The 17,376-nt window shown below is 57.0% G+C and overlaps 2 protein-coding genes across 9 annotated transcripts; one reads left to right on the forward strand and one right to left on the reverse strand.

The window, feature by feature from the left end:
• Positions 1 to 36: 36 nt before the first annotated feature.
• GSR (glutathione-disulfide reductase) lies at positions 37 to 5,423 on the forward strand. Of its 6 annotated transcripts, none has more exons than XM_057405142.1 (13): positions 37 to 390; positions 1,216 to 1,343; positions 1,443 to 1,532; positions 1,920 to 1,989; positions 2,305 to 2,452; positions 2,540 to 2,594; positions 2,690 to 2,789; positions 3,267 to 3,353; positions 3,512 to 3,673; positions 3,898 to 4,009; positions 4,090 to 4,221; positions 4,400 to 4,533; positions 5,170 to 5,423. In XM_057405142.1, exons 1-13 carry the CDS (start codon positions 262 to 264, stop codon positions 5,317 to 5,319), a joined length of 1,497 nt encoding a protein of 498 aa, XP_057261125.1. In that variant the 5' UTR covers positions 37 to 261; the 3' UTR covers positions 5,320 to 5,423. The 6 variants fall into 6 exon arrangements, with proteins under 6 accessions (XP_057261125.1, XP_057261126.1, XP_057261127.1 ...); XM_057405143.1 differs by having other exon boundaries at positions 1,216 to 1,242; positions 1,444 to 1,532; positions 5,149 to 5,423; XM_057405144.1 differs by having other exon boundaries at positions 1,216 to 1,242; positions 1,444 to 1,532; positions 5,170 to 5,422.
• Positions 5,424 to 9,786: 4,363 nt separating this feature from the next.
• BTC (betacellulin) lies at positions 9,787 to 14,036 on the reverse strand. Of its 3 annotated transcripts, XM_057405158.1 has the most exons (6): positions 13,880 to 14,036; positions 10,962 to 11,057; positions 10,613 to 10,730; positions 10,362 to 10,508; positions 9,978 to 10,085; positions 9,787 to 9,889 (listed from the first exon to the last, which is right to left on the reverse strand). In XM_057405158.1, the coding sequence occupies exons 1-5, from the start codon at positions 13,950 to 13,952 to the stop codon at positions 9,980 to 9,982; spliced, it is 540 nt and encodes a 179-aa protein (XP_057261141.1). In that variant the 5' UTR covers positions 13,953 to 14,036; the 3' UTR covers positions 9,787 to 9,889; positions 9,978 to 9,979. The 3 variants fall into 3 exon arrangements, with proteins under 3 accessions (XP_057261141.1, XP_057261140.1, XP_057261142.1); XM_057405157.1 differs by having other exon boundaries at positions 9,787 to 10,085; XM_057405159.1 differs by lacking the exon at positions 10,962 to 11,057 and having other exon boundaries at positions 9,787 to 10,085; positions 13,880 to 14,016.
• Between the last annotated feature and the right edge of the window lie 3,340 nt (positions 14,037 to 17,376).

Here is a 17,376-nt window from a genome sequence, read left to right on the forward strand (position 1 = left end):
TATCTTCTGCTCTCTCCCCACCCCCCCCACCCCCCCCCTTTTTTTTTTTTTTTTTTTTGTTTTGTTGCTGCTGTTCTATTTTGTTATCCTCCCTCTCACCCTCACCCTACATTTGTCCTTGAGCTGCTTGCAACCCTCCTCGCTGTACCTGAACCAATAAACTTGCCATTGTCAGCCCTAACCCGTGGTGCCGTGCTGGGACGGGGCGGGACCGGGGAGGCGGAGCAGAGCGGAGCGGCAGGGCCTTACCGAGCCGGGGTCATGGCGGCTGCTGCGTACGAGCTGCTGGTGCTGGGTGGTGGGTCGGGGGGCCTGGCAGGGGCTCGGCGGGCGGCCGAGCTGGGAGCCCGCGTTGCACTTGTGGAGCCGCATCGCTTAGGCGGCACTTGCGTGAGTCCGGGGGCACCCGCGGGGGGTTCACACGCTCCCATCATGAGCGGTGGATGGGGATACAGGAGTTATGCAGCAGTGGGTCCCCCCGGGCTCATCCCGGTCCACTGGGTAAGCTAGAGGGCAAGAAGCGCTATCCTAGCCACGGAGCATTGCTTGAGGATTTGCCGTTGAGGATTTGCCGTGTCATGCTGAGTTGCGTGGAAGCAGAAAGGGTCCAATTCTATAAGTGTGAGGGTGATAATAGAATGCTTTGGGTTGGAAAGGACCTTTGATCATCTAGTTCTAATCCCCCTCTTCCTGCCTGTTCTGGGGAGGATAAATGGATGTTGTCGAGTCAGGATCTGCACAGCTCAACTCTGATCTCGGTAACAACTGAACGTTAGCAAAGCAGAATGTGGCAGGCACAGGGAGCAGAGAAAACAAACGTGTTCCTCAGGAATGCCAGGGGCAGGCTTGAGTTTTATGCTTGTAAGTGTGTTTCCCATAGAAGAGTTGCTGTACAGACGTTTCCTGGACAGGAGGGGGATGGCAAATCCCTTTCTCCTAGTGAATCTTTTTTAAATTATCAATGGAAAAAAACCCACTTAAACACTCTGCCCCTTCCGTATTCTTCAAGGAAGTGAGGGTTGGCAATTGGCAAGCCCTTGAGGCACTGAAGGCACTTATAACCCTCTTTTGCCAAAGACCTATAATCCCTAATATATTATTCTGAGCACAGAGCTGGGATTCGGTACCAGTCTGATGAAGGATGCTCTCTCCAGGGCATCCCCTTTGAAACACTGAGCCTTAAAATGCCAAGACTTACTCTTACCTCCCCTCTAGGTCAATGTTGGGTGCGTGCCAAAGAAGGTAAGGGTGCTTTCATTGCTGGCTTTGGTGTGGGTGTCTGCCGAATTGTGGGGAGGATGCAGGGGCTCAGGGTGTATTGAGCCATCAGGATGCTGTGATATGCTCACATCCATGTCCTGTGGGCTGCTGTGGGCAGAGGGAAAGCATTGGGAAGGGTGGCTGGGATTTTCCCGTATCCTGACTTGCGGGTTGCATGAGCAGGTGATGTGGAATGCGGCTGTCCACATGGAGTTTGTCCATGATCACGCCGACTATGGCTTTGAAACACCCAGCATCAAGTTCAACTGGAGGTAAGCATGGAAAGAGCCAGGTGGAACCAAGCATCTCCTGGTGCGATTCCCATGGGAAGCAGCCACAGAGCAGCACCTTGACCCCGTGGTATGTTGCCTGCCGCAAAGGGGTCCCTGGCTGCTTTGAGGCTTCATGTAGATGGATGCTGAGCTGGTTATGTAGCCTGGATTCCTGCTGTATTTTGGAAAAGGGGTGGGAAAAGACTGGAAAAGATGGATGCAGCAAAGGCAGGCACAAAAACATCACACTGGTGGGGAAGGCTGGGTAGCTGGTGGCTGGTTTATTTTGTGGTGTGGGTGCCATGTACTGAAGGGAATGAATTGTTTCTCTCTGAGCTCTGTAGGTTCATTTGCTTACGGTGGCAATAAGCCCCTGCTCTCTTCCAGAACCATTAAAGAGAAGCGTGATGCTTATGTGAGGCGCCTCAATGAGATCTATGAGAATAACCTCAAGAAGGTGAGGATGTGTTTGTCCTGCAAGCCGAGTGAGGAAGTAGGATCTGTTGGATTTTCAGCCACTTTTCCAGACTTAATGGGTGTCATCTTCCCCCCGACTCCATTTGCTGGCTCTCACACCTTGTCCCGTTGTTAATCACACACAGAAGTGAATGCTCCATCCCTGGCAGTGTTCAAGGCCAGGTTGGACAGAGCCTTGGCCAATATGGTCTAGTGTGAGGTGTCTCTGCTCATGGCAGGGGGTTGGAACTGGATGGTCTTAAGGTCCTTTCCAACCCAAACCATTCTATGATTCTGTGATTCTTACTCCACCAAGGCTCACATTGACATCATTCGGGGCTATGGCAAGTTCACCGCTGATCCTGAGCCTACCATCGAAGTGGATGGGAAAAAATACACAGCTCCTCACATCCTTATAGCCACAGGCGGGCACCCGACTGTCCCTTCTGACAGCCAAATTCCCGGTGAGCATGACAGAATCCTGTCGAAGCAAAGCGGGATTTGGGGGAGGGGAAGGTGGGAAGGGGTGCGAAAGGGGCTCTGCTTTGCAGGTGCCAGCCTGGGGATGACCAGCGATGGCTTCTTTGACCTGGAGGAGCTGCCCAGGTAAAACAGTGCTCATTTTACCACCATCACCACTTTGCCACCACCATCACCAGCAGCTCCACATGCTCACACACGGCATCACCCCTTCTCTACAGGCGCAGTGTGATTGTCGGTGCCGGCTACATTGCAGTGGAAATCGCAGGGATCCTCTCCACGCTGGGCTCCAAGTCATCCCTGCTGATCCGCCAGGACAAGGTAGTGCCTGCCACCAGTTGTCCCCAGCCATGCTTGCCACCTGGTAGTTGCATCCCACCTCACCAGAGTTTCCTGCTTGTCAACTCCCATATGGGCTTCTAAAGGAGGGTCTGAGCCATGGCAGGCTTAGGAGAATGGGAATGGTGGTGCAGAGGATTGTGATGTGATGCCGATGGGTATAAGGATGGGTGTAAGGAAGAGCAGAGTGTAGGTGTGCTGCCAGGCAACTTGGCGGCACCAGCCTGTGCCTGGCATTCCTGCTGCTGCACCTGCTTACTTGAGCTTTATTTCAAACCCTGATTTGAACATAAAATAACCCAACAAATTAAAGGAAAAACAGACACAGGGGAACTTGATCATTAACACCCCAAACCTCTCTGGGCCTGGATGGGGCATGGGCAGAGGTGAATGCCCAAGGAGGGGGCTGCCAGATGGTGCCTTCACCTGTCGACCTTCGTCTGATGGGTCCCTGCCCAGGTTCTGAGGACTTTCGACTCCATGATCAGCTCAAACTGCACCCATGAGCTGGAGAACAGCGGGGTGGATGTCTGGAAGCACACACAGGTATGGGCATGCTTTCCCCATCCTTCCTGGGGAGACAGGCATGGGGGAATGCTGGCATTTTGGGGCATCCCTGGTTCTGTGGTGTGGCCACTGTCACCTGTTATAAGGCAAAAGCTGTTGCCACCTTCTTCCCCTGTGGCTCCTATTGTTCCCCACAGGTCAAGACGGTCACCAAGTCCCCTTCTGGGCTTTTGGCTGTGACAGTGACCTCCTTAATGCCAGGCCACAAGCCAACGGAGAAAGTGATTCAGGACGTGGACTGCCTGCTGTGGGCTGTGGGGAGGGAACCCAACACCCAGGACCTGTGCCTGGACCGAGTGGTGAGATGGCAGCGCTGGTGCGAGGATGCCCCTCAGGTCTTCGGGGACCCATGGGTCTTTGGGGTCCCATGGGTCTCCAGAGCCTGCCATAGGATGGTATTCCCACCATGATCTCCCTGCGGCTGGTAGCACTGTGGCCACCAGCATGTGTCCCCCATGGACACTGCTTGTCCCATCCCACCCATCACACTTCGCCAAAAGCAGCTGCTGTTTCCCAATGGCAGGGTGTGCAGATGGATGCCAAAGGCCATGTGGTGGTGGATGAATACCAGAACACCACCAGGAGAGGGGTCTATGCCATTGGGGACGTGTGTGGGAGAGCTCTCCTCACCCCAGGTACCACGGCTGTGCCACCTTCCCCTCCATGGTGCATTCGTGCCACAGTTCAGGCTCCTCATCCTCGTCCCTCCCCACAGTGGCCATTGCAGCTGGCAGAAAGCTGGCCCACAGGCTCTTTGAGGGCAAGCAGGACTCTCGGCTTGACTACCATTACATCCCCACTGTTGTCTTCAGCCACCCACCCATTGGCACCGTGGGTCTCACTGAAGGTAGGGACAAACGGGGCTGGGTACATTAGCTCAGAGATGATGATTTGATGCTCAAGGAAACAGTCGGATCTCCAGCAAGTGGTCTGAGCCTTGTAAAATGTGCTTTGAGTCCCTCATTATAAGCACCTTGTGCATATGGCACAGCCCCTTCACCCATGTGTTGTGTCTTCTGCTGCAGATGAAGCCGTGGCCGCATACGGGAGGGAGAATGTGAAGAGCTACAGTACATCCTTCAACCCCTTGTATCACGCTGTCACCCAGAGGAAGGTGAAGTGTGTCATGAAGCTGGTGTGCGCTGGCAAGGAGGAGAAGGTGTGTGGAGGTGATGTTGGGGGGACAACTGGGCAGTGCATGGGGATGGAAAGGACCACAGCTGGTCCTCTTGTACCCCCGTGGTCAGGTCTGATCCAGCTCCCCCAGCATCAAGCCCAGCATTCACCCTAGATTCATGGATGGCCACAAAGATCTTCTGAGGGCTCGGGTACCTCTGCTCTGGAGAAAAGTTGAGAGAGCTTGTTCAGAATGGAGAAGAGGAGGCTCCAGGGAGACCTTATAGCAGCTGCCAAATGCCTAAAGGGGCTACAAGAAACCTGGAGAGGGTCTTTGGACAAGGACCTGCAGGGACAGGCCAAGGGGGAATGGCTTTAACCTGACAAAGGGGAGACTGAGATGTTAGGAAGTTCTTTCCTGTGAGGGTGGTGAGGCCCTGGCACAGGTTCCCCAGAGAAGCTGAGGCTTGCCCAATGGCTAGCCATTGGGTTCAAGGCCCCATGCCCTTGAACCTGGAAGTGTTCAAGGCCATGGACAGGGTTTGGAACAACCTAGCCTAGTGGAAGGTGTTCCTGCCCATGGCAGGGGATTGGAACTGGATGAGCTTTAAGGTCCCTTACACCTCAAACCAGCCTGCCCGTGCTGTGTCCTATCCAGCCTCTCTCTTCTTCCCCAAAGGTGGTGGGATTGCATATGCAAGGGCTGGGCTGTGACGAGATACTGCAGGGCTTTGCTGTGGCCATCAAAATGGGGGCCACCAAGGCTGACCTGGACAACACCGTTGCCATTCATCCCACTTCTGCTGAAGAGCTGGTGACGCTGCGCTAAGGCAGCAGGCATGGGTGGCTGCAGAAAACCTTTAGATATGTCTTAATGCCTTACTGTCAGACGGTTGTGTGGAGAGGGGTCTGTAAGACGGCATAGAAAATAAATACTGTGATATTGGCAAGGCTCTATGTTTCTGTTTATGGTGCCTGTCTCCTGCGATGCTCAAGGGTTTAGGAGGAGGCTCCAATGGCTGGGTTCCACCTGGGTGCTTGGGGTACTCATTCAGTACCCTTGGAGTATCCCAGGTGGGTTCTTGTCCTCCGCTGCATGCTTGTGCAGGGATGTACTGGCATCGCTGTTGGATGTGGGATGACGGGGATGCATCCTGCATCCAACAGCCCCTGCTGGACCCAAGGGGCTTCAGATCCACTGCCCCAGCTCAATCTGCTCGTTGTGGATCTGCCTCTTGAGCTTTCACAACTTTGTAGGCAGCTTGAAGCACAGCTGGCCAGGAGAGGTAGAAATAAATGGTGTGCATGAAATCAAAGTATCTCTGAGGTTGAAAATTCCCCAAAATCTAAGTTGTGGCCAAAGGAAGGGGCTCCTGGTGCTCAGCCCAGGTGTGCAGCTCTGAACTTTGCCAGGTTGTCTCCATCCAGGAGGCAGGAAAATCCCCTCCTCCCCCCCCCCATCCTAACACCATCAGCGTGTGTTTAAAGAGTATATTGGTCTCTTAAGGGGTCAAGTCCAAGCAAAAGCCTGAATATTACCAATATCTTTAGTTATCTATGAACAAATAACGATTTGCAAGGTTTATTGCTAAGGGAAGCAAATGAGATTTCCTCTGGCTGTGCTACAGCCTCGGGCAGATTACAGGAGTGTCAGCTGGAGTTAATTCAGTTAATTGCTCCATTTGAATCATGGAGACTTTACCCTCACAGTCAGCATCTTCTGGCAGTTGGTGAGTGGTGGGTTTGGTTTGTTTTTCTTTTTAAATGAAAACTTGGGAAATTATTGAAGTGTCCAAAAAGGAAAGCACAGACATCGGCAGGGGCTCTGTGGCCGAAGAAACCTCCTTTTTTGAGAAAATTAGGTAAAAAAAACCAACCACAAAACAGCTCAGGGGTGCCGGGAGCCCTCGTGAGACCACATCCCCCGGGCGGCGGACGCTAGGACCCAGCGACCGAGAGGCCGTTCAGCCCGCAAGCCCCGCCCCCCCACTCGCTGAGACTCCTCCCACTGAGCGTGTGCGCGGGGCGGGGCCTAAGGGTTGACCCGTGCGCTTGCCGTCTTTCTACGTGCGGGTCTCGGGGGTGCTGGTTACTGCTGCTGGCGGGGGGTAAAGCCTCCAGGGTCGGTGCCGGCGCTCTCGCCCGTTCCCCGACCCCTTCCCGAGCGCCGCCCGGGTTCGGGGACTGGGGTCGGTTTGGGGCTTCAGCGGGGGCTGCGGCTGAGCAGAGCCCTGCAGAGCGGGGACCGGCCTTGGTCGGTGCTGCGGATCCATAACGAGCCCCGCATTCCCCGGACGTGGCTGCCGGGGGCGGTCCGGGCCTCGGTCTCCGAGAGAGCCGAGCCCTGCGGGGCTGGACACCGGCTCCGGGGCCCGCCTGAGGCTCCCCGAGGGCATGGGGCTGGCCATCGAGGAGGGCACCCCGGGCTCCGGCACACGCTTCGGGAGTGGAGACCGAGGGCTGAGCCTGGCCTGGAACCGGGCTCGGAGCGTTGGAGTCTGGAAGCCAATCGGCTCCTGGGGCCGCTTTGGGTTCAGAAACAGAGACCGAGTCCTGCGGTTTGGGGGCTCGAAACCGGGGTCACTAGAACCAGATTTGGTGCTCAGAAATGGAGACCAAGACTCACGTGTCGGAACCCGGCTCATGTGGTCAGTTCTGGGGCTCAAACAGCCCTATCTCTGCGTTTAGCTGCTCAAGAAACAGGTTCAGAGCTTAGAAACAGAACTGCCATGTATGGAAGTCTTGCCGTGACTCATTGGGCTGATGCTGGGGCTCAGAAACACAGACCAGGTCCTGACTTTTGCTGCTCAGCACCAGGTGTTTGGGGGCTCAGGAGGGTGCTTTGGTACTCGGGACCTAGGGCCACGGCTCTGCAGCATGAACACGGCATTTCCCAGCTGCAGAACGGAGCCCTGGGGCTGTGCCAGGGCCCGAGTCCTGCACCTTTGGGCTCAGAAGCAAGACCCTGTTGGGTGGTTCTGTGGTCAAAGCCAGGGCCAGGCTGGATGGGGTTGGGCTGTGGGAGCAGAGTAGGCTGGTGCATGGATCCTGGCCGGAGGGGGTGTCCAGTCACATTGGTCCCTGAATGCTGGAACACCTAGCATGCACTCGCCTGAATTCAGTATCTGAGGTAGTCTCTGGGTGAAAGGTGCTTTTCACGCTGGGTCTGGGCTCCAACTCTATTTACTCAAGGCATGTACAACCACTGCAAGAGTCTTGGGCGCTTGTTAGCCCAGGGCTGTACAGCGAGCAATTATGACAGGTCATATTCATCTACATATTGTGACAGTGACTGATTTACGACCTGGCTATAAGCCAGACTTAGTTTAACATGCACAAGCAGGTTGAAGCAGCAGCTGGGGCTGGAGATGGACATGAGCTGCAGCCACAGTGGAACTGGACCCATCCAGAGGCTGGGCCTGAAAAAAAAACAGGTGAGCAGAAACAGTGTCCCCAGCCATAAACGAGCTGAGCCTGAAAGAAACAGGGACTTGAACAAACACACAAAACTCCAAGCACACAACCCCCCTTGAAACTACCCAACCCTGCCCAAAACTACCCCAAAACCCATGAAAAGCTACCCAAAAGCTTCCAAAAATACACAGAAGTGACCCAAAACCGACCAAAAAGCTACCCCAAGCCCCCAGCCTCTGGCCGTGTCCTTACTGGAGCCAGACACTCGCACTATCAGGCGGCAGCGTCGGCCTCAGCACACAGCTCCCGGCGTGGCTGGGGCTCCTCTGCTCATCCGTGTGTCCATCCCTGTGCAGGGACAGACGTGGCACAACCAGCTCCTGGCAGCACACCCCTGAGACAGCCGGGGAGGGAGAAGCGGGGCTGGGACCCCAGGAATGTACCGGTTCTTCCCGGAAGGGCGGGTGAGTGCCAGGGTCTGTCTGAAAACCCTCCGGCCCTGAGCGTTAACAGCGGCACAGACCGACCGCGGCAGCCTCAGACGGGGACCGGCACCTACCAGTGCCGGGGTCTGGATTGGACCCCGACAGCACCCCCTCCCACCTCTCCAGACACCCTGAACGGGTACCCCGTTGCCTCCTGCGGCACCCGGGGATTCCCTCGGAGCCATCTCCTCGATCCCACCGTACAGGGTTGGGGCACTCATCCCACCGAGGTGTCCTCACCCCTCGGGCCCTGCTCCTCGGTGAGGATGAGCTTTCCTCACACAGCACCACCCGGATCAACGACAGCTCCCGAGGGATCGGCAGCACCGGGGCGGCCCTCTCTCCCCGTGCCTGGCCGGGCTTCACAGAGCCACCAACGGGGCTCCAGAAGCCGGTGAGGGGATCTGGGCCTCTGCTCCCACCGCAGCCTCTTTTGAGCTGAAAAAGAAGGGCTTAGGTCAAACCACGGCTCCGCTCAGAGCAGCAGCAGTGTAAACCAGTTTTCCCCAGCAGCTCCCACACTCACCAGTCCGAGCTCTCGCCAGAGCCGGACGGACGGAAAGCTCTGTCCTGCCGGAGCCGCTGCGGGGAAGAGCCGGGGAAAAGCAACAGCCGGTGCCCGCTCCGGGAGGAGGGAGCTCGGCAACGGGAGGGGTCACCGGCCGCTCCGGGAGACCCTCAGCCCCCGCGGAAGTCACCGGGAACCCATGGATGGTCCCGCCCCGGGAAGAGGGCGAGAACCCGCTCACCAGTGACTGCCGGCGCAGGCAGCCCCGACCCCCGGTACCTGCCCCTTTCCGCCGTGGTTCCCGGCAGGAGTCCCACACGCAAAGCCGGCCCGGTGCCGCCGCACCCGCACCGTAGCCCCGCAGCGGAGGAAGAAGCGAGGAAATAGCGCCGGTTCTGCCCATCTTCCCCCGCTTTCCCTTGCTCGGCAACGTCCCGGGATGCCGAGGCTGCCCAGGGCAGGCGGGGGCCGGCGTCGCTCTCGGTTCTCTGTGTCTGAAACCTCCTCCTCGAAGCCCCGGGGAGGCGGGAGAGCGACTCCCTCATCCCGGTCTCCGGCTCGGACCCCGCCCTTGAGCAGCGGCCTCCGCTCAGCCGCAGGAGTGGGGCGCGGCGGCAGCACAGGGCGGATCCGTGGCGGGGCAGCAGCACCAGCGCGGCGCCCGCAGCCGAGCAGGGGCCCCCGGCACAGGGACCTCTTCCCGCGGCGGCGGCGCCCCCTGCTGGCCGCAGGGGAGGCTTTGGGGCCTCTGCCGTCCCGCGCTGCGGCGCCCCCTGGCGGACGCAGAGGGGATGGGCTGCGCGGCCGGGCGTCGGGGCAGCAGCGCAGCACCCACAGCCGGAACGGGGGGCGCTCCCAAGCAAGGATCAGTCGAGACATTGGCACCTCTCCTTTCACCCCTTTATTAACGCCACCGTTAGTTTTAGCCCTCGCCATTCGAGCCAGCCGGTGCCGCTGTCTGTCCGGGACCCGCCTGCAGGTACCTGGAGCTCCTGCAGAGAGAGGGGAGGGAGAGCGGCTGCCCCTCGTGGGGGTCCTCTCGTTATCCCGGGATCAGTCGCCATTACCAACCCCATGTACCTTCACGCAATGCCTGTCTCCAGCACGTCCTCGCTTTTGGAAGGCAAATTCTTGTTTAACGTCTCCATCTCGTCCGCCTTTCTCTTCATGCGCTGCTTCCGACAGTGGCTTTGATGGGGGGTGTGGAATAAGTCAAAATAAAACCCAAAAGGAAAACGAGGCATGGCAGTTTTGCTGCTCCTCCTCCCTCCACTTTCACCCACAGAAGCTCTGGGTGAGATCGTGCATGGTGTCCAGCTCCAAGGCAATGCCTCACATCCCCCCCCCAGCACCCTCAGAGGCCAGGGCAGGGACCCCTAAATCTAACCTCCTGAACCCACTGGAGGTGGGCATCATTCCCCATAACCTCTTCCCGTGCCTCGCCCTGTTCCCCCCACCACGTACTGACTGCAGAGGCAGGCGCAGACAACGAGGATGATAAGGGTGACAATGGCAGCAATCAAGGAGATGATGACGATCTGGCCCCGGTCTCCTCGCAGGTAGAAGATGTCCACCCTCTCGCAGCGAGCCCCCGTGTAGCCCCTCTCACACCTACCCCATGGCACAGGGGAGGCAGAAGATGGATTGGGTGTCCAAAAACCCACCATGGTGCCCTCCTCTTCCCTCTCTCCATGTCCCCAGCAGCAGTGGCTTACACACAAGCTGGCGCCTTCTCGGCCATGAGGAATCGGCATCTCCCCTTGACGCAGTAGTGCTTGTATTCCTCCGGGCACCTGGAGAAGTGTCCCTGCCTCCTCAGCTGTGTAACATTCCCTGGAGTGACAAGGAAACACCCCCCCCCCCCCCCCCCCCGGGGTTACAGTTCTCCTCAGAGAGCATCTGGTCCATCCAGAGCCACAGGAATGTGTGTCCTTGGCTGTGGCATGCCGCTTCCCTGCGTGGCTGTGGTTGATACAACATCCATCCTCCATCCCAGCCCTCTGCCCTGCATTGTTCAGCTCCCATCCGGTGTCACCAGCTCCCCTAAGCATCCTTGCACCATACCCATGCAGCTCCGGGCTGTGCCACAGGTAAATCTCTCCATTCCATGGTCAGTGGTGACATTTGTGTCAGCACCCACACAACCAAATAAAGCCAAACCTGAAAGGCAATGGAGGTGGGTCAGGGGGTGAAGCTTGACTAGAGCATCACCACCAGCACCCACCGCAGCCACTTATCCTGGCCTTGGCCATAGGGAGGGGACTGGCAAAGAGCCCCTCCTTCCCCAGCAGCATTGGCTTGGCTGTTCCCCAGGGTGAGGGGAAGGGAAAGCTGGTCCCTGTCTGCCTCCTCCACTCAGCACCAGCATCCTGGAGCCAGACAGGAGGGGTTTAGGGGGCACAGCACAGCCTGTGGGCAGTCAGCAGATGGGGGGGGGGGGGGGGGGGGGGGGGAATCCCCAGAGATGTCTTTCTGAAAGACCATGGTCTTCTTGGGGCTGTTCAGCCTGGAGAAGAGAAGCTGTGTGGAGATCTCATAGAAGCCTTCCAGTATCTGAAGGGAGCCTGCAAGGATGCTGGAGAGGGACTCTTCATCAGTGACTGTAGCGATAGGACAAGGGGTGATGGGTTTAAACTGAAATAGGGGAAGTTCAGGTTAGATCTAAGGAAGAAGTTCTTTACTGTGAGGTTGGTGAGGCGGTGGCACAGGTTACCCAAAGAAACTGTGGCTGCTGCATTCCTGCCAGTGTTCAAGGCCAAGTTGGTCGGGGCTTGGAGCAACCTTGGAGCAACCTGGTCTAGTGGAAGGTGTCCCTGCCCATGGCAGGGGATTGAAACTGGGTGAACTTTAAGGTCCCTTCCAACCCAAACCAGTCTGGGATTCTCTGATTCTAAAAAGCACACCAGCCATGGGAGTGGGGAGACGTGAACACTGCAATTCAGCACCCACAGAAGCCCAGTAGCTTCCAGTGTCCAACAGCTAAATTCCCACCACAACATCACTCACGGTTGCACTGGGGCATGGATCGAGCTGGAAAAGGGGTAACCATGCTCGCTGTGGCAATGGGACAAAGCTGAGGGCTGGCTCAGACCCAGCACGTCCTGACAGCAGTGGCGGTAACCGGATCGGTAACCAGATCGCTGGCATAGCAGCACTGACTCAGCACGGTCCCGCTCCCAGCCCAGCCCTCCCCAGGGATTCACCCCATTGTGGTGGCACCCAGCAGAGTGGGGACAGGTCCCGCCTGGTGGGGCAGGGTGCTGGGTGTTCCTGTTCTGAGTGGGTGCACTCACTTTGCAGCTTGGCCACATCAAGGTCTCCTGGAAAGGGAGACTGGGCACCAAGCCTGGGCAGCTGCATAGCCTGGTTCCCATGTTCCTACCCAGTACCCTGACAGCAGTAGAGAGGGTGCCAAGGCTCCGGTGCCTTCCCCATCCTACGGCAGAGATGTTCCCAGCACACGTGTCCCTCCTGGCTATATATAGCTAACAACACATTTTGGGTAACAGAGCTGCAACAAGGACAGGGCTGAACTTCTGCCAGGGCTTCTGTAGCTGAAGAATCCCACTGGGGAGGGGATGCAGCCCCTTCTGGACCAGGCAGCAGGGTGGGATTTGCCTGATGGGAGCCGGGGATGAGCCATGGGACGGTTTTGCCCCCCTCCCTTGGGAACCTGCAGGCATCAGCACAGGGAGGGAGGCTGACTTCACCCCCAGTGACCGAGTTTACAGCTCAGCATGGAAAGATCCCCACCAAGATGAGATCCCCACCCTTATTGCAACCAGATGCAGATTTTGGCACCCTCTGGGCTGGCAGCCCCTTGAGAGGACAGCCCTGATGGCACCTCCAGCTCCAGGGTGGGGTGGGGGATTGTGGGGTGCCCCCCAATACCCTGAGCTCAGCACCTTGCGGGTGCAAAGAACCTCATCTCTGTGACACGCTGAGAGCCCTTCTCTGCTGTGTAAGGCAGTCAGAGACAACCCAGGAGCAAGCATCCCAAACACAGGGTTATTTTGCCATAACACCCCCAACGCTCCCCTGAGAAAGCCCGAATTGCCGGAAAGCAACCACGTGGGGCATCGCCTTGGTCTTATGGGCACCCCCGCCCCAGAACAGGTCGGCCACCCTGAAGCTCCTTCTGCCAGCACAGGTTGGGCAGGTTTTGTCATGCACCAGCTCTGCCAAAAGGCCAAACCCAAAGTGCTCCGATGCCCTGTGTATCACCAAGCCCGGCTGATGTTCAACTCTGCCTGTGGTTATCTCCTGCCAGCCCTGAGCAGGCAGCTGCAGCCAGCTTTTCCCACTTCCCACGCACTTGGGAACTACCACCGGGACACTTGTGCACTTGCTGAACAGGTATCGGCAGCCCCCCCACATCCCCCATCCCTGGCGCTGCCAAGGAGGCAAACCACGGGTATACCATGAGCAGTGTCCCATCCCAGCCCTACTGCAGGATGCACCCAGGGCACCCCGGCTCCATCCTGCCCCCGAGGGTTCCAGAGATCCAGAGCCAAGTTGATACAGGGGAGCACTGGGATGGGACAGTGAGGATTACCAGCACAGGACATGGAGGCACATGGGATGGGTGCAAGGAAGCACGAGGGAGTACAGAGACAGGACTGGGCATGGGGGGAAGACTGGGATGGGATTGTCCGGGGAACACGGGGAGTCACTGTGGTGTGACTGGAGAAGCGGCAGGGTGGATACGAGGGTGGGACAGGGGCAGAGTCGGAATGAGGCAGGGGAACGGGGGGGATCAGCAGGCTGGGACTGGGGGGGGGGGGGGGGGGGGGGGCAGCGGGATGGGGTAGCACCAGAAGAGGCATAGGGGGGCACCAGGATGGGACCGGGCGGTGGGTGGAGGATCACCAGCGTGGCACCGGGAAACAGCGGGATGGGACAGGGGCAGCACCGGGACTGTGTCGGAGCAGGGGACCCCCGAGCCGAGCCGAGCCGCGCCGCGCCGGGTGCCCCGCGCTTACCGGAGGCGAGTGCCAGGCAGAGCAACAGGGTACTGGGGCCGCCGCCCGGGGCCGGGGCCGCCGCCGCCTCCATGCGCGCAGCCGCCGCCTGGCCGGTACCTGGTGCCCGGCGGCTGCCGCGGGGCGGGACGAGGGCGGTCGCTGCCGGCACAACCGCCCTCCTCCTCCTCCTCTTCCTCCTCCTTCTTCTGTTCCTTCTCCTCTTTTTCCTCGAGCAGAAGCCTCACTCCAGCATCCCTGGGGATTCAGGGAGCCAGAGAGACCCCCGCATCCCGCCCTATCCCAAGTGTGGCTCCGGGCGTTCCACTCCAGGCTGTCATGTTATGAAAAGAGAGACTTATTCATAGCGAGCTGCTAATAAAACAGCCTCCCAAAGCCTTGGCAGGGACTGATGGCAGCTACAAATTATTTTGTGAGGGGCTGTGCCTTGGCACAAACCTTCCGCACGTTGGCCTTGGGGTTTATTTTTTGCCTAGGAAGATGATTCTAGTCCCCTGGGATGATGTGTCTGGTCCCCTGAGTGATGTCCCAAGGAGGAGGAGAACGGAGAACCCCTAAGGGGTGATGGGATGCTGGCACGTCCCCTCCTGGCAGCCGGGGAGTCTCAGTGGGGATACAGTGCTATGATGATGCTGTCCAGGCCCCAGGGAAAGCCAAAGAGCTTCTCCCAGCAGAGGAGGGCAGGCAGGGTGGGGTGGTGGGGCTGTGGCCTGCTCCATGTTATTACAGGCATGAAATAAGTGGAAATGAAACACTGGAAAGAACGGGTGACCTCAAACCACAAGCTGGCAGCTGTTAATGCAAACACTGGCAGCCACCCAGCCATGCCTTTTGGCCCCTGGCCAAGGAGTGAGTGAGCTAGTGTCACTCTGGCCAGCCAGAAAACCATTTGCACACTGCAGTATGCCAGTGCCGTCAGCCCTTTGCTTGTGGACACCCCAGGTCCTGGCTGGTGGTAGGGGAAGACCCCAGCCCCCCAGAAGCAAGCAGGTGTGATAAACCACTAGAGAAACATTGCGAAGCTCCGTTGGGGAGAGTAGGGACTTGGGCAAGATGAGGGAAACCAGCAGCTGGCACTGGGATGTGAGATGGGACACCCAAGAGGAGCCAGCTTCATCCCCATGGGGCAGGTGAAGGGAAGGAGCAGGCAGCAAAATCCTTGTGGCCACAAAAAGCAAATGGTCTTCCTTTGTCATCCTTCACATCTGGATAAAATTGGGGAGGAAAAGCTTTTTAAAGAACTTTTAAGAGCGCTGGAGCCCCAAGGCAGATGCCACCAGAGGTAGTGGTTTCCCTTCTCCAGTAGAAATGAGGAAGGGCTGTCAGAAGATATCTCCAAAAAGGGACATCTTGCTGGGCCTATGTCCTCTGCCCTCACTGTCACCCTGAGTATCACATCTGCCCTGGGGAGGCCCAGGGACCTGTGTGGCCAGGCAGAGCTAGCCATCCTATGGTGACCAAGCAGGTGGGGCCCTGCTGATGGCAGAGGTGGCCATGATATGATGAGGCAGAAGTGACCAGGCAGGCAGAGGTGGCTCTGCTGGGGTGACCATGCTGATAAGACCAAGAAAGAATGATCAGCAGATGTCACCATGCCAATGAACCAGGCAGAGGTGACCAGCAGATGTGACCATGCTGATGAGACCAGAGAGGGTTGATCAGGTACATGTGATATGCAGAGGTGGCAAGGCAGAGGTGGCTAAATGAGGTGGCCATGATGATGAGACCAGGCAGATAAAACCAGGCAGAAATGACCAGGTAGAGGTGGCCCTGCTGAGGTGATTGTGCTGATGAGATGAGGCAGGGGTGGCTGGCAAATGTGACTGTGCCAATGAGACCAGGCAGATGTGACCATGCAGGTGTGGCCCTCCTGAGGTCACCATGTTGATTCTAGGCAGATGGGGCCATGCTGAGACCAGGCAGAAGTGATCAGGCAGATGTGACCATGCAAGTATGACTGACATCCAATGCCATTGTGGGGAGCGGTGTCTGTGCCCAGCCCTGCCCTCTCCTCGGAAACCTCCTTCTGCCCATGGGAACATGCAGCACCTTCTGCAAAACAAAGCCAAAGCAAGGGCTGGGAGACCAGCAGCAGTGGAATCGCGCAGCTTCTGCATACCTGCAGCTGTACCAGAGTTATTTTTCCACCTTCCAAGCAGAGGAAAGGTTTCAAGGGGAGCTGAGATGCTGTCCAATGTATGCCAAAGGCAGCTGGCATGCTCGCCACTTCAAAAACACCAGCTGACTTGGATTTTGTGTCCTGCTGTTTTAGGCCTGGAGCCAGGATCCATCCCAAGAAAACGCCACACAATGCAATCAGATGGATGGCTCCATAACCCCAGGCCTGGCTTTGATGACATTCGTTTCCAGAGTGAGCATGAGAAAGTTCATAGAGAACACAAGTTCAGACTCAAAATATTCCACCTGCAGCAAAGCTCTTTCCAGAGGGAAACGGGTAGAACCACAGCACTTGTACCTCCGCTGTGTCAAGGGTGTCCCCAGGATGGGTTCTTTGGTCATTTTGAGCTGCATTTTGAGTGCTGTTCGCGCTGTTCATGCTGTGGAAAGGCAGGAACCTGGCTGTGTGGATCTGGCTTGGCTCCTCTTGATACACATATCCAGGGTGTCTCCTGCCACAGCCCCAGGACACCCCTGATGTGGTGTGTGATGCTCAGTGAGGGCATGGAGAAACCCCATCCAGCCATAGCAGGGTGCCTTTCCCTTTCCCTTTCTCTTTCCCTTTCCCTTTCCCTTTCCCTTTCCCTTTCCCTTTCCCTTTCCCTTCCCTTCCTTTTTCTCCTCTCTTCTCCCTTATTTTCTATGCTATCCTATGCTATCCTATCCCCTCCCATTCTGTTCTATCTGGTCATGTTCTATTCTATGCTAATCTAATATCTTGTATTCCACTTCATTCTATTCCATTTCATGCTATCCTATCCTTTTATATCCTATCCTATTCCATTCCACCCCATTCCATCCTATTATATTATTTTCTACCCTATCCTGTTCCATTCCATCCTATTCTAATATTTCCTATTCTATCTTTTCCAATTCTTTTCCATTCTATCCCATTCCATTCCATCCCATCCTATCCCATCCTATTCTATTATTCTCTAAGCTCTCCTCTCCTTTTCCATTCTAGCCCAATTCATTCAATCCTATCCTGTTCTAGTATTTCCTGTCGTATCCTACTGTAACCTATCATATCCTATTGTATCCTATCCTATCCTGTCCCATTCGATCCCATTCCATTCCACTCTATTATTTATATTCTATCCTATCCTATCCTATCCTATCCTATCCTATCCTATCCTATCCTATCCTATCCTATCCTATCCTATCCTGTCCTGTCCTGTCCTGTCCTGTCCTGTCCTGTCCTGTCCTGTCCTGTCCCGTCCCGTCCCGTCCCGTCCCATCCCATCCCATCCCATCCCATCCCATCCCATCCCATCCCACCCCATCCCATCCGCAGCCGGCATGGCGCTAGGAAAGCCGGT

This window comes from Pezoporus wallicus, unplaced genomic scaffold, assembly GCF_028554395.1.
Source record: "Pezoporus wallicus isolate ANWC-B61680 ecotype Strahan unplaced genomic scaffold, APGP_CSIRO_Pwel_v1 contig_6789, whole genome shotgun sequence".
Taxonomy (NCBI): Eukaryota; Metazoa; Chordata; class Aves; order Psittaciformes; family Psittacidae; genus Pezoporus; species Pezoporus wallicus.

Coding starts and splice junctions, on each gene's coding strand:
- GSR (XM_057405142.1), top strand. CDS start 262: ATGGCGGCTGCTGCGTACGAGCTGCTGGTGCTGGGTGGTGGGTCGGGG. Junction 391..1,215: donor ATCGCTTAGGCGGCACTTGC/GTGAGTCCGGGG, acceptor CCTCCCCTCTAG/GTCAATGTTGGGTGCGTGCC. Junction 4,010..4,089: donor GAGAGCTCTCCTCACCCCAG/GTACCACGGCTG, acceptor CCCTCCCCACAG/TGGCCATTGCAGCTGGCAGA.
- BTC (XM_057405158.1), bottom strand. CDS start 13,952: ATGGAGGCGGCGGCGGCCCCGGCCCCGGGCGGCGGCCCCAGTACCCTG. Junction 11,058..13,879: donor CTGCCTGGCACTCGCCTCCG/GTAAGCGCGGGG, acceptor ATTGCCTTTCAG/GTTTGGCTTTATTTGGTTGT. Junction 10,731..10,961: donor CACAGCCCGGAGCTGCATGG/GTATGGTGCAAG, acceptor TTGTCACTCCAG/GGAATGTTACACAGCTGAGG.